This window comes from Spermophilus citellus, assembly GCF_964194105.1.
Source record: "Spermophilus citellus genome assembly, chromosome: 10".
In the NCBI taxonomy this organism is placed as follows: domain Eukaryota; kingdom Metazoa; phylum Chordata; class Mammalia; order Rodentia; family Sciuridae; genus Spermophilus; species Spermophilus citellus.
In genome coordinates, this window is record NC_138197.1 from 77,752,540 (window position 1) to 77,768,318 (window position 15,779).

Consider the following 15,779-nt stretch of genomic DNA (forward strand, 5'->3'; position numbering starts at 1 on the left):
GCCACTGAACTGTGTACCTACAAGTTGCTTACAGTGTAAATGTTAATATTAAAGATATACACATATATACAAACAATAAAAAAATCAAGTAGCAAACTTAACAAAATCCCCTCCTTGAGTAGATAAAATATTGTATGTATATATAGTAGAATATAGCTCAGCACAGAAGGAAATGAGGTAGACACAGGTTATATTGAGAATGAACCTTGAAAATATTATGCTAAATGAAAAACACCAGATACAAAATGTCACCTGCTGTATGAGTCCATGTGTAGTATATATCCACACTAGATAAATCCATAGAGGTGGAGAGCAGGCTGGGGTCTGCATGTTTTCTTGGCCATGCTTGAGAATGGCCCCTCTGTACCAGCCTTGGGATCTATGGAAAGGAAAGATGTCACCAAGTTCTGTGTGTACAGGAAGCACCACAAGGGCATTGCTCTTGTGCCCTGGATTTCTCCAAGCTGCATAGATACATCAAGGACATTGTGAAGGACTACCAGTTTAAGAAACAGAAGATGCTATTCATTGCAACCAAGGGCATCCACATGGGTTAATTCATGTCCTGCATCAAAAAGGCCCAGCTCAACACTGCCAATGTTCCTGCCAGGGGCCCCAAACCTGAGGGGACCATCATGTGCTACCTGGAAAAGCCTGAGGATCACAGCTAGCTGGCCTGAGCCTCTGGAAACAGTACCAGTTATTTCCCACAACCTGGAGACCAAGATGCCAGGCATGAAGTTTCCCTTTGGCTCTATGAGGGTCATCTCCCAAGCCATAGGTGGCCAAAATGACAAACCCATCCTGCAGGCTAATGAGCTTACCACAAGTAATTAGGCAAAGAAGAACTGCTGGCTACCCATGCAGGATATGATCATGACCCTATGGACCATCCCTTCTGAGGTGGTAATCACCAGTACATGGGAAAACCCTCTTCTGTCCACAGAGAAGTCCCAGCTGGCCACAAAGTTGGTCTTGCTGCCAGACCAGTGTCTCCATGGAACCAAGACTATGAAGGAGGAGAACAAGGAATAGTGGGTGACTGCTTAGTGGGTACAGGGTTTTTAATTTGGGGTGATGGAAATGTTGAGGACCTAGACTGAAATGGAAGTTGCACAATGTGAATGTACCAAATGCCACTGAATTGTACACTTTAAAATGACTAATTTTATGAGAATTTCCCCTTTATCTCTTTAATCCCTTCCAGCCAACATACCCTTGACCCTACATCCTACAAAACAAAGGTCCAGGTTCAGGTGGCTCTACCACATGCACAATGAGATAGGCAACTCTCTTGGCCCTAAAAGAGGGTGGAGAACCCATTTCCCACCCCATAGAAGTATGTCCTGGGTCTCTGGAAATGGCTAAGGTGAGAGTGCTCTGAGAGGAAGGCAGCTCTGCTGACACAGGATCTCACCAACACAAGCTCCTTACTCTATAGCTTTCAGGGAAGGAGAAGGGAAGTCTGGTCCCTCCCTCATACCCCTTTGCCCACCTTGCCCCAGTCACACACTGTGCCCTTCCCTTTCCTTCCTGTGGTGAAGTGTGGAGTCTTGGAGCCCTTCTCCTCCCTCCCCATCCAGGAGTCTCCACTCCACATTCAGACTTTTCTCTCTCCCCAGATTCTCACTTCAGATCACAGAATGAAGACAGGGAACTGGAAACCCTTGTGGGTGGAGTTGGGGTGGGTACAGGGAGACTGGGGGGCGAACTTGTAGGGACACCAGAGCCATTAAAAGCCTGACTGATTATCAGATTTGTTTTAGCCCCCACCCCCACCCCACAGTTCTGCTCTAGTAGAAATCAAGACAGACGGGGAAAAGTGGGACTCTAAGCCAGCTCAGAGAGGAAAATAATCTTTTTTTGTGTGCCCTGCCCTGAGCCCTTTATTTTGGTGGCTCATTTAATTCTCACATCATCCCTCTTAGTAGGTACTGTTGTCCCCATTTTGCAGAGAAGAACTGAAGCTTATAGAAGTCAATTCATAGAGCTAGTGAGTGAAGCAGCTGGATTTTAATGCTTGCATCCTGACCTCCCTATTTGCTTTTTGCTGGGACGTCCCCTCTAACTGGATTGGGGGAATGCAGGAAAAACCTCAGCCCTCTCCCACAGAGCTTTAGCCAGTGACAGCTATTTCCCGGATGAAGGGCAGCCCTGAAGCCAGTAGCAAAGGGCGGCCCTGAAGCCAGCAGCCCCACAGCCAGGGTCCCTTCAGTCTCCTTGCAACTTCCTAACAGCCCAGACCTGTAGGACCTCCAGGACTAGAGGTGCATCCACGGGAAATCCAGGTGAGTGTTGTCCCCTCCCAGGGAAGATGGAAAGCCAAGGCTTGAAGACAGATTTCCCAGGGGTGAATTAGAGGGGAGGGGTGTTGTGTGTGCACACATGCGTGTCCTCTCACACCTAATGCCTGAATGGCTAGACAGTGTGGAACCCTTAGTGAAGACGCACGACAAAGTGGAGAGAAGTGGAGGTTGGAGACACTCTAGGGCTGGAGGTGGGATGGGACTGGCTGGGGCTGGGAAGAAACCTTGTTGGGCAAACCATCCTGGTCTCTACTAGCACTGAAATCCCTTAGCAAAATGTCTGTGCTCTTGGGTCAAAGCTGGCAACTCAAGGTTTGAATGCTAAACACCCCTTATTCCTTCTTTCCCAGAATCTTTCCCCAAGGGCCCCCAGCCCCTATGCCTTCTACCTGGGAGGCACAAAGCTGCTTTCAAGAGTTCCTTTCTCTTCCCACCCTCTCTTCTTCCCAACAGGTGCTTGCAGGTCCTCATGTCAGTCAGACCCAGCTCGGGGCCAGGCCCCTCTGAAGGGCCCACCGCAGCGCCTGACAGTGAAGAGTTCCACAATTGGGAGGAATTGCTCTACTTCTTCAACCACACTTTGTCCGAGTGCCACCTGGAGCTCAGTGAGGACACCAAGCGAGTGGTCCTCTTTGTCCTCTACCTGGCCATCTTTGTGGTTGGGCTGGTGGAGAACCTCCTGGTGGTATGTGTCAACTGGCGTCGCTCAGGCCGGGCTGGGCTGCTGAACCTCTATATCCTCAACATGGCCATCGCGGACTTGGGCATCATCCTGTCCCTGCCTGTTTGGATGCTGGAGGTCATGCTGGACTACACCTGGCTCTGGGGAGACTTCTCCTGCCGCTTCACTCATTACTTCTACCTTGCTAACATGTACAGCAGCATCTTCTTCCTGGTGTGCCTCAGTGTTGACCGCTACATCACCTTCACCAATGCCTCTTTCTCCTGGCAGCATCGCCAGCACCGAGTGCGGCGGGCTATATGTGCAGGCATCTGGGTCCTCTCAGCCATCATCCCACTGCCCGAGGTGGTCCACATTCAATTGGTGGAGGGGTCAGAGCCCATGTGCCTCTTTGTGGCACCTTTTGAAACATATAGCACATGGGCCCTGGTGGTGGCCCTGTCCACCACTGTCCTGGGCTTCCTGCTGCCCTTACCTCTCATTGCAGTCTTCAACGTGCTGACAGCCTGCCGACTTCGGAGCCAGGGACAGCCCCAGGGCCGGCGGCACTGCCTCCTGGTGTGTGCCTACATAGCTGTTTTTGTCATCTGCTGGCTGCCCTACCATGCGACTCTGCTGCTGCTCACTCTGCATGGGAGCCACATATCTGTCCATTGCTACCTGGCCCACCTGCTCTATTTCTTCTATGACATCATTGACTGCTTCTCCATGTTGCACTGTGTTGCCAACCCCATCCTCTACAACTTTTTCAGTCCAAGCTTCCGGGACCGGCTGCTGAGTGCTGTTGTCCACTACCTTCCAAAGAACCAGGCCAGGGCAGGTGCACGGGCTTCCTCTTCTTCCTCTTCCACCCAGCACTCCATCATCATCACCAAGGAGGGCAGCCTGCCCACTGCAGCTGCCTCCCCCAGTCCCACCTAAGCCTGAACTTCTAGCCGCCCTCTGCTTCCAAATGCCTCATCTCTTTTTGGCAATCCCATAGGCAGCTGAGGTAGATTCCAGGCTCTTCCATGGGTCGAGTAAAAGGCTGAAGGGGGAGGTGAGACATTTGGGGGGAGGGGGGAGGGAGAGCATTAGAATACTCATGGTATATCTGAAATATGGGAGAGGGATAAGGGATGGGGAGGAATAGAGAACAGGTCCTTCCTTGGTGTTGTATTATTTGTTTTGGCCCTTGTGTCTAAGGGAGCAATGCAGAAAAGAAAAAGAAAAGTGAAATAAATAATTAGAGATAGCCATGGCTCTGGATCTCTGAGAACTCTGCACTTCCAGCTGGGCTTGGGAAGGAAGCTGAGGCTAAAGGGATGCCCTGCATAGGAAACTAGACACATGCATTTCATAAATCATCCTAGCTAGAAAGAATGAGCTCCACAGGAACTTCACAAAACTTTCCTTTTGTTTGTGTGCTTGTTGATCTTCCAGCTCACTATGCAGGTTGTGGGGACATGAGGCCAGAGGTCAAGGAATCAGGAGGCCTCAGCAGGACATTCCCTATCTGTGTATGTCAGTGCAATGATAAGTGGAGGGGGATGGGGTCTACAGGGGTGGGGCCTGGGTCTGAGACAGGCACCCTGCAGCTGGGTCAGCAGGATAGTCTCTCCACCCTCCACCATCCAGGAAACAGAGTTCCATTTCCTTACTGATACCCTCCCCTCCCCCTTGTCCATCCTGCTCCTCCTCCCCCAAAGCAGAGGCACTGTTCCAGAGTCAATGCTCCTTGTAGCTTTTGATTTAGGACAATCTATCTTTCATGGAGACACAGAGCTACCCAAAATCCCACCACCATCCCCATTTCTTGCTTTCTCTCCAGATCATAGGAAAATATCCAGAGACATCCATTCTGGAGCAAACATGGTGACAGTTAGCAGCAGGTGCTGACAGTTGCTCCATCCCTCAGCCTTTGCCCCCCTACAGGGATGAGAAAGGCCAAAGTGGAAATTTCCCAGTTCTGTGACAGAGTAGAGCTCTAGCACGAAGTCAGTTCTCCCTGGCCAAGTCTTTTCATAATTTTCCTGCCTGACAATTTACACTTATTAACACTTGTTGTATAGATGGGGAAAGAAGTTAACAAGTAGGTCTTCTGGAAAAGGCTCATTATCAGTTTGGGAAACTAGGCCCAGGAACTTGAAGAACACTGACGTAAAAGTCTAAGAACAGGCTCTGGTTTCCACCTTTCAATCACGATTCACATCTTTCGCCTCTCAATCCTGCGTGGAGAGCTAGGGAGCTATGGATACAATTGCTGATCTTCTGTTCCCTCTGTTCTGCTCCAGAGCTCACTGTGCCAGGAATGTTTAACTTGGATTAACTACCCATTACCTGGAGGCCAAATACTCTACTTTTGGAAATCTCAACCCATATTCAGCAGATGCCATTAAACATGTGCTGCAATGGCTCCTCTGTCAGGAGCACAGAGGGAAACCTGTATCTGCCATTCCCTGATCACTTGGCCCAAACTGGAGAGGGTCTTAAGCTACTCATAGAGAGAAGACTTTCTGAACAAGGTTTCTGGGTTGTTCTTGGGCATGTGATAAGGGCTTAACTTAACAATGCAGAAATGGTAATATAAAGACTTTCTTCCCTTATCCCCACTTAGAAAGCAAGCCAAGATCTGATGACCTTATCACTAACTGCTTTGTCTTGGGCTCCAGGACCTTTCTGAAGGAAATCCAATTTTACATGTGTCACATCCCAAGTCACCACAGAGGCCACTTCCCCCAAACTTGTTATCACCCTGGCAGTAGGAATACTTCCTTAGAATCTTTTCACCCATGGAAGGGAAGGCTAGGAACTGATTATGCTGACTGTGACAAGACTGTTGTACTCAGCAAACATTTACTGAGCAACAATGACAGCTGAGCCTGGGCCATGTGCTCTGGGACCAACAGGACCATATCACTCCCTACCTGCTAGGGGTCTGTTTCTTCTGTGTTAACTCATTTGCATCAACCTCAACAAATTATGCCAAACCTTTCCCTTCTCCCTATTCAAATCTTCCTTCCCCCTCCCACTTTCCATCTGCCTCTCTCCACTCAAAGACATACTGCTTCACCAAGAAATAAGTGGCCATGGTAAGACAATTTACAATTGAATCACTTAGTAATGTTAGTCCAACTAGACATCCATAGTCTCACTGCTCTCTCTCAGTTTGACAGAAGAGGCCCTCAGGGACGTCCCCTTGAAGAGGTTGAGTTTTTGACTTAAGTTCCCACTCAAAACTGGTCAACAAGCTAATCCTGGGGAATTCCAACTACAGGAAAGGAAAATGTGCTACCTGAAAGAATTCTGGTGTGTACTGAGCCAACATGTGTTACTGAAAGAGTGATGAGCTCAGATATTCTGAACTCAAGGAATGAGCATGTTTGTAGTACACAGGAAGCAAACTCTCATTTTAAATTTCTTCTTTTTATTATTCTAAATAAAAACCACACTTTGTGCTGAACAATGGAATATAAAAGAATCAGATGTACAACGATTTTAAACATCTACTATTTGGGAAAAAAAGTTTACAAAATATACAAAACTTTACAGCAATAGATAGTAAACACTTAAATATTAGGAGGTCAGTACTTATTAATTTAATGGAAGGAGTTAGACATCAACAACTTTTTTCCGTTTCTTAAGAGACTTTAGCTATTAGAGATGGAGGGAATTGGGAGGGTTGGACAGGGGAGGGTGTTACAGAAACATCAAAATCAAATGTTTCATTTTAATTCGGAAGTTAAGTTTATGATGCATAATCACACTGAAACTAATGCTATGCATCCTGCTTCCTGTCTCATTTGGTGCAGGATTTAGGGAAAAGGACATGTGGGGACTCCCAGATGGGCACAGACTGCTCCACACAGTCCACTCCCATGCCAAAAAATTCAGTGTCTGTCTACAAAGGAATTTAATTTCACTTTCAAAATTGAGTGGTCTGGGGAAAAAGAGCACAGCAGGAGGCCAGAAAGAGGGGGGCAGGAATAATCAGTAGCAAAAGCCTGACGGGGGGGGGGGGGGGGGGGGGCATTGAAGCCAAAGATTTGTCCTGGAGATAAAGGGTGCTAATAGAGGAGAAAAGAAGTGAAAAATAATTTTTACCCATTTCTTAGTTTTTAGGGGTTGTTTGGACCCAAAACCCACCTTACCTCCTTTTTTTCCAACTAGCCATGAACTAAAGGGACTCCCTGGAGTCTTAAAATTGAGGACCAAATACTGTTCAGCAGAGCTTCCAGTGGATGCTGTGGCATCCATGAGCCATCAAGTCACTGGATGCCAGGGTATTGATCCCCTGTTCTGGCCACAAGCAGACTCCGCAGTTCATCCCAGCGTGCCATACAAGGATTGCTGTTTCCCTGGAGGAAACAAATCAGCAATGGCCTCAGATTTGGTTTAATGCTGTACAACTGCCATCTTGAAATTCCTAACAATTTGTGAACCAGAGGGCTTTGCAAATTATGTAGCTGGTCCTGAGTACAGATCAAGAAAAAGGGAAAACAGGTAAAGAGAGAACATTCAAGGGTCAAATAGAATTTCAGAGCATTACAGAAGGGACAGTGCTAAACTGGGTTCCTGGAGAGAGGGGGCAACGCAATCAAATGAGCATTAGGTTGAAAAATAAAAAAGGCAAAATAAAATGAATCCCTTCCACTGGGTAGTATCTTACAGTGCCCTTTGTCACAATATAGTGTTTCAAGTAAAATTCAGAAAAGGGTGAGCTAGAGGCAGAGGAAGCACAGAAGGGGACTTCAGTGTGACTTCACATAGAAGGGGAGTTCAATGTGAATACAGGGGACACCCAAGCAGGGTAGGGTTTGGTCAATAAGACTCATGATCTACTGATCCTGTTGCTACATATCTGACTGGGACCAACTGGGCCTCCCTGATCAACCATTTAGCCTTAGGGGCATCAGAGGGTGCAGTTTTTTTGTTTAGTGTTTCAAGGGCAAAGTTTCAAGGATCTGTTTTTTGGTTCATTGGCAAAAAAGGAAAACTTCACAGTTTCAGGTTAAGTATACAGACCACCCAGCATCCACAATGCCTGTTTTTTTGTTGTTGTTGTTTGTTTTGTTTTTTAAAAAAGGATTTCTCCAGCATGTTTACTTACTTTTAGCTATCTGACCTATAAGTATTATTTCTCTCAAACTGACCCCTCAAAACTCAGTCCTTACCAACAGTCTGGGAGTAACCATCATGCTTGAAAAGCTTGGCAGATACTTGACTGTGGCCTATTACGTGTCCCCTTCTCAAATTCCTAATGGTCAGCATAAGAAAGTGAGAAGACAGTCAGGAATGAAGTCTCAGAACTTCTCTCCTGAGAATGTCCCAAGTTGGGTTTAGATGGTAAAAGGTGGGCCTTTAACTGGACAGTGTGCCTTGAAGTGGCACATAAAAGTCTCCTGTCATCTAGTGAAGGACTGGAGATTCCTGTGCTCCATTCTGAGGCTTCCTCAATTCCAAGCCAGGGAGAGAGGCAGCAGGCCTATTAGAGACAGAGCTTTGGTTTGGCCATGTTTCTTAATATGAACAAAGACAGGAGGGTCTCTATGTTTAGAAAGGATAAGAAACTGTAAAAAGGTCCTGTGACTTGATCCTCTCAACTCAATCCCCAATCTACACCATCTCAGGATGGAAGGGGAATGAAAAGTCTGGAAATTTAACTGGCCCAAACTTTCTAGAACTTACCTAAAGGGCTCTGTGGACTTATTCTGCTACAGACATCTGGAGACAAGAAAACTGACTTGTTTAAAAGGCTTGGACACATTCTCCCTGATTATACTCCTATTCCCCAAATCTCTGACCAGGACTATTCCCTGGAATATGGCTACTTGCTGGGGAGAAACTCATTTTCCTGAACTCTCTTATCCAAAAGAGATGCTGGGTAATATGCATACAAAAACAAAAAATAAATAAATATTAACATCCAAAAAGGCTTTGTGAGTTAATTAGCTTGCTTGTGAAACAACCCGGGTGTTGCTAAGTCCCACCAGGGGCAGTGTCAGGCGAGGCCAGGAACTCCCAGAGCTCGCCTAAACAGGGTGAGGTAGTATGAGCTACTGAGGTGCCACCTCGTTGAGTATGCAAGACTGAGGGCCCTCTCCCTCCAGCCTTCTTTGGGCAAGACCCCTTCAAAGACCAACTAAAAATGAAGCCAAACAGCTACATGGACTGGGTCACCCAGGAGGGCCTGAACCAGCTCCACCCAACAGCGCCCCCTGAAGGTGATGCAAAAACAGATCAAGATCAATTCCAGCAGGTCAAAGGTGAGCTGCCAAAGCTCCAGCACTGTTAGAACAGAAGTAAACAACAGGTTACCCGACTGGGACAGTCAGAATGCACACCCTGCTACATACCACCAGTTACTCAGGTCCCTTTAATCCTGAAGGGATCACAATATACCACCACTGCACACCTCTTGGGTCTTCCCATCTATCTTATAGGCCAAACCCTTCTGGGTGGGAAACGGATGTAAATTAAGGCAAGGCTGCTGCTGTCAGACCTCCCTCTCCTCTCCACCAGGAAACTCAAGGTCACTAGAGGCTACCAGAATAACAGATGATATATCCCCTTACTCTCTGCTCCACAGGGAAGGCCTGACATCTCGGCCATCATTCCAGGTTGTGTTTCTTTGGAAATGAGGAGAAAAGAGAAGCCTCCTCGCCTGTCCATCCAGGTTGCCACTGCTAACAGCACTACAGGACACCCCTTCTGCTGGCAAAGAGTCATCCCAAAGCTTTCCAACATAAATAGAAAGCTTTGTCCCCATTTTGGATCTAGTTGTCAAAAGATTTTCACTGTCCAGTCAGCAGATTAGAGCTATGGAGCAGGTAGGTACCTCCATCTCTGACAACTTTCCCCTGCTAAGGGCTAGCCCTGGAACCTGAGGTGAGCAGCCCCCCTGCTAACCAGTCCCTTCCAAATGACCACATTCCCCAAATCTTTCTCATAGCTGGTCATCCCAGTTGGAGGTCTGGCTATAATAACCACAGTGAAAACCTTTCTCCACATCCTGTCCAGTGAGGCTGTTGGTTGGATTCTTAGCAGCATGAAACCTATCAGTAAACTAAAACTAGACAGGCTGGGGAAAGGGATCTAGCTGTCATAAATGCCTGACTAGATCCCCAAACCAGCCTCAAAAGAATCAAAAACAGCCCTGTGTGGGCAAGAACAGGTATGGAGGTAAATGCAATAGGGCCATTGCTTCTCAAAAACAGTCACAGCTTATGTGCTATTTCTTTTTTTTTTTTTCTCCTTTAAACACAACACAGAATTCCTAGCAAGGCAAAACTGTAGCACCCACTGAGGAGGGACCAACAGCCATTAGAAAATCACTACCCTGGCTGCCACCTGGAAGCTCCCCACTGGCTCTACTGGGACCAGTCAGCTATCTGGGGTCTTTTCGGCCTCTTTGGAATGGATAATGTACATGAAGGTTTGCTCGATGGTGAAGTCAGGTGGCAGGCTGCCTTTGTGCACACCAACATGTTTGCTCATGAGGTTAAGAGTAGAACTGTAGTGGCCACACACAGTGCAGCGGTACATGAGTGCCCCCGAGTGTGTCTTGAGGTGGCATTTGATGGTCGAACGGCCTCGGAAGAACTTGTGGCACACCTTACACTGGTATGGCTTCTCGCCTGTGTGGATCCGACGGTGGTAGTTGAACTCACTTGTATGGGCAAACCTTTTGCCACAGACCTTGCAGCTGTACTTGCTATTCCCAGGTTGGCCCTGGAGAGCCAGATCCTCACTCAGGAACTCCTCTGCTGGCAGCTTCCGTTTCTGGAGGGCTGAGTGCTGTAGCCCCAAGCCAGGCCTTATGTCAAGGCTGCTGTTGCACTTGTGCTGGCTGACATGGTAGCGATAGGCAGCCTCAGACCTGAAGCTCTGGCTGCATAAATGGCAGCGGAAAAGGGCATCTTCTAGGCTTTGGTGCACGGCCATGTGCTTCTCTAGGAGGTGCCAGTCCACAAAGCTGCTGGCACAGACAGAGCAGGAGAAGACCGAAATGCCCAAATGGGAGAGTGTGTGCCACATGAGGCTGCAAAGATTGAGGTGGCGCTGGTCACAGACACTGCAGACCTGGCCCTTCAAGTTCAGATGGTCGAGGATATGTCCTCGGACCACATGGAAATCTTTGGCCAATGCTTTCCCACAGGCAGCACATTTCAAATCTGGTGAGGCTGTCCCTGAAAAGAGACCCAGCTTCCCAGGCAGGGGCTCATTGGGATGAACAATGATGTTGTTCTCAAATATTCCATCCCGTCGGTGAAGGGTTAGCTGCCACTGGGTGAAAAACTTTGTTTCACACATGTCACAAGAGAAGAGGAAAATACCAATGTGGGACAGGACGTGGGTCACCCGAGAGTTTCGGTCCTGGAAGTGGGTCTCACAGACCTTGCAGTTACCTGTCAGCAGGTCCACATGGTCCCGAGCATGTTGCCGGATCAGCTGAATGTTGGGCTCTAGAACTTTCTTGCACACCTGGCAGGGCATAGCTTTATTCTCTCGGTTGTCATTCTCTCCAAAAAGTTCATCCTCACTGTCATCACTCAGTTCGATCACCTCCTCAGCTGTCCCAATCTCCTCAGCAGTGTCTTCAAACTGCAAGTCATCATCCCCCAGGTCCTCTAGCTGGAGCTCATCCATCTGCCCAAAGCCTGGATCTTTGGAGTGTTCACTATTGCTCATACAGGAGTTGGTCCCAGTGGTAATGTCTATTGCATTGTCAGGGGTGAAGAAGCTGTTTTTACTGAAATCTCCATTGCTTTGAACTTTGTATGGCTGGCAAGAGCTCGTGTTAGTCTGGATACCTGTGCTAACAGTGCCTAGGACCGGCTGGGTCACGATACTAGAAACAGATGTGAAAGGAGCAGAGACATCATGGTCTTCTGTCTTTGGTGGCAATGATGGTTGCGGCAGAGGCAAGCCATGATTAGCATCACTAGCAACATTTCTTTCTTCCTCTTTATAGCTTCCTCCCACATCACTGGACAACACATAGTTTCTATCAGGACCAAAGTGCTCCCCACCACCCCGGAGTTCTCCAAGGGGATGGGCAGGATCTGCTGAGGGACAACTCAGGGTGCCGGACTGGTTGTCACTGGTACTAGTCAGAGGCTTTGTCACAGCAGTGCTCTCCAGGTCAGGAAAGGTAGAATGACAGGCCTGGAGGAGGTCCTCCATGCCCAGACGCTCAGCCACCTCATAGATAACACCAACGTTAATCAGGTCTGTGAAGAGCTCTGATGTATAGACAAAGCTTAGAATCTTCTCAAAGTTGGCAGGAGTAATGAAGTCTACCACGTAGGTCCTGGCAGCATCAAGTCCAGTATTCAGGAAGAGGTTCTGGAAGTAGCCAGCTGCACAGGCCAGTACGGCCTTGTGGGCCGGGAAGGAGCGGCTCCCCACCACAATGGTGACATCACACATGGTCTCTGAGAGCCGACACTTGTTGAGTTCCTTCAGCAGGTTATTAGGGTGGTTGGTGCTTTGCAGTTTGATCCTCATGCCCATCTTAGCAGCTCCTAGGAAGTTGCCTCCTTATCAGCACAGTTAATCTGTAGACAGGAAGAAAAAAAGATGGATGGCCAAACACATCCCTGCATGAGAGGGGGCTCTGCAGGAGAAAATCCCATCATATTTTTTAAAAATATTTTTTAGTTGTCAATGGACCTTTATTTTATTTATTTATATGTGGTGCTGAGAACTGAACCCAGTACCTCACACAGACTAGGCAAGCGCTGTACCATTGAGCCACCACTCCAGCCCCAAAATACCACCATATTGAATGCACCTAAGTCCCAAGGAACAGGATAAATGGACATGGACAGCTGTTCTATTCTTCTGGGGGCAAGGACAGCAAAATGGTAAGACAATGACCTGTCCCCCTGCATAAACACCCAAACACAGAATCATGATAATAAAACCTAAATCAGAAAAAAAGCTGATTCACTCCATCTTAAAAGTCAGAGAGGTTGTAGGCCTCAAGTTAGTGCCTTACAGCTAGACAGGAGGCATTCCCTTGAACATAATCTTATATTTCATTACCACAGCAACTAGCTCAAAGTTTTCTCACATTAATTTCCTCTTAAATACACTGTGCTATCTCAGTAATTCTATTCCCTCTTGATGCTAAATGGCATGCATATACTTAAATATAATTATCAAAGCTCCATTAGCTGCTGAGGAAGAGATAAGGGTGTTCTCTTCTGTCATTTCCGTGTTCTTTCAGACTCTAAATACGTCTCACACTCATGAATCCCCATCTCTCACTACCTACACTACATGCCTACTCTCTAGCCCTATAACCCAGAGCCATTACAGACGCTGGTCTACCACATTCTCTGAACTTAATTCTGTGGATGAAGTTTAAATATTAAACCAATGAGGAAAGCGAATTAGAACACAACTGTGGTAAATATTACTTCCATACGTTTCATTTCTTTTTACCAACCTTTACCAGGTTTATGCTTATGTTGACACTATACTAACAGATTTACTCAATGCCTTTAAGAGAGGCATCTAATTACGTAGGTAAGACTCCTGCAGGCTAGTTCAATATCACTTTTTCCCTTTTCAGCTCCTGCACGCCTAAGTTGCATGCTTGTTCAGTCTCAGGACTCGCCCTGCGCAGTAAAACCCCTTTCTCCATTTCACAGATTCCACCAATAACTCCCAACTTTTTCCGGGCCCAGCAAGCTTCTGAATATTTTTGGGTACCAGCCACGCATCTCCCAGGCCTTGGCGGCCACTCATCCACGGTGGACGGGTCAGGGCACTGGGCAGCCTGAGCCGAGACCGGAGTGGGAGATTCGGAACTTCAGGGGAGGACGCCCCAACAAACGGTGGCACCGCGGTCTCCCCCACGGACGATAGAATCCGCGCGGTCAGGGCATTGGACTGGACAGGGGCACTCCACCTGAAGGACCCCGAGCGCCAGCGTCCCCCCACAAACAGCGCGGGGTCCACCCCGGCGACCCTGAGTGGGAGGCGGGGTGGGCGCGGAGCCGAAAGGGGCCACAGAACGGCTGCCGGGCCGGCGCGGAGGCGCGCGGCGGAAGGATGGGGCCGGCCAGGAGAGCGGGCAAGAGGAGCCCAAGGAGAGCGACAGAAAGGCCGGGCCGGGGTCGGGTTCGTCCAGGGGCAGCCCTAGCCCGGCCGCGCTTACCCGGCTCCGCGGGGCCCGAGCACCATCGCCGCCACCGGCTCACACAAAGGCCCCGGCCCGCCGTACCCGGCCCGACGAGGAGGCGGCGCCGCCGGCCGCGGCCAGACTCTCCATCCGCCGCGCCACTCGCCGCGCCGGCCCGGGCCGCCCCCGCCGCCCGGCCCGCAGCGCCCCCCGCCGTCCCGGAGGAGGCAGCGCCCCCCGCCGCAAGGCCGCAGCGCCCCCGGCCGCCGGGGAGGAAGCAGCGCCCCCTCACGGCGGGGCCGGGAGCCTGCCTCCGCGCCAAGCCCCCAGGCCTGGCCTTTCCAGGAGCAGATCCAAGACTGGAAGATCACCCACTCTTCGCCTTAGCGGCTGGGGAGTGAAAAGCCCGATCAAAACTCATTTTGGATCTGGTAGTCCAAAAGCTTCTCAGAATGTCCCCTGTTGAGTTTTACAAAACATTGAATGCTTTCTGAAGGCAGCTCCTGACTTCATCTCTGCTCTTAACCACACTCCCTGGTAGATGCTTAACAAAGCCTGTGTGGATGATTCAAGGAAGGAATGAATGAAGGAGCACTTGAGGGCTGGACCACTGGTGTCCCTCATTCCACTGATGACCCACTGCTGTCCCTCCTTCTGTGATAATAGGAGCAAATGTGACTCCATTTTGTTTTATGACTTCATCCTGTAAAACAACCATGCCAAGTAGAAGAGTCATGACTGGGGCAAGATCTTCTTTTCCTTTTGCTATAGAAACCTTTAAGAACACGGAACTACCTAATGGGGTATAGTTTCTGTAACTAGGGTAACAGGGCTCTGTTTCTGTAACTGGGGTGACTGGGCTAACTGTGATTGGTTAGGCTTCCCTCCGCTTGACTGCACTGTCCCGCTTCTGTAACCTGGCTTGCTTGCATTGGCTAGACCCCCCGCAAAATCCCTTTTGTGGTTTTCAGGCTTATAAGGCGTGCCCTTGGAATTGTTCAGGGCCCATCAGGGGAACAGCTTTATTTTCTGGTCAGCCGCCACGGGTGTGCTTCAATAAAGTCTTGATTCGATTATATGTGAGTGGTCTGGAAGTCTGTTTATGAAACCCTGGGACAAAGCTTTAACTATAACACTTCCACTTAGCCAGATGAAGGAAGTCACAGAATCCATCGCACCCTGGAAACCTAGGCCAGTCCTTGAAGCCTGTACTTCCAGAGTCTTTCTAGAACTCCATCACTCTGCCTTCCCAACATTTTAAATATTCTCCTCAGATGTGCCTGTCCAAAAGTAGCCATCAAAACAAAATGATCTACCCTGCCTGCCCTCCCCACAACCGCCTTGGAGACTTTGGAGGTCTTGGTTACCCACTCTGTCTCCCAACAAGGAAGAAAGGTCCTGGACTCCAGTACCCTTCAGTTTCATCCTCTTTCTGGTTTCCTCCTGTCCACTGCCTAAAGATAGCCCTCAGTCAAGACAGTCATATGGTAGGGTTCCCTAATTCCCTGATGAATAAATTAGAAGGAGGGAACACAGGATCTTGCCAACTGATCTAAGCCAAGTTTGGCCATTTGGTGATGGCATGTTCTCTTGATGAATTTGGAAGATCATGTGGCTTCATTTCCACAACCTCACTAACTGATGGTTGATAGTATTGAAAGGAGGCACTGTACCAAAT

At 48.7% G+C, this 15,779-nt stretch overlaps 2 protein-coding genes across 2 annotated transcripts; one reads left to right on the forward strand and one right to left on the reverse strand.

Annotated features, from left to right (window-relative positions):
* Positions 1–2,173: 2,173 nt before the first annotated feature.
* On the forward strand, positions 2,174–4,019 carry ACKR5 (atypical chemokine receptor 5). The gene is made up of 2 exons (XM_081311576.1): positions 2,174–2,288; positions 2,760–4,019. The coding sequence occupies exon 2, from the start codon at positions 2,776–2,778 to the stop codon at positions 3,907–3,909; it is 1,134 nt and encodes a 377-aa protein (XP_081167702.1). The 5' UTR covers positions 2,174–2,288; positions 2,760–2,775; the 3' UTR covers positions 3,910–4,019.
* A 4,724-nt stretch (positions 4,020–8,743) lies between these two features.
* ZBTB39 (zinc finger and BTB domain containing 39) lies at positions 8,744–14,294 on the reverse strand. Its single transcript, XM_081310438.1, has 2 exons — positions 14,138–14,294; positions 8,744–12,527 (listed from the first exon to the last, which is right to left on the reverse strand). The coding sequence occupies exon 2, from the start codon at positions 12,481–12,483 to the stop codon at positions 10,351–10,353; it is 2,133 nt and encodes a 710-aa protein (XP_081166564.1). The 5' UTR covers positions 12,484–12,527; positions 14,138–14,294; the 3' UTR covers positions 8,744–10,350.
* Positions 14,295–15,779: the final 1,485 nt, after the last annotated feature.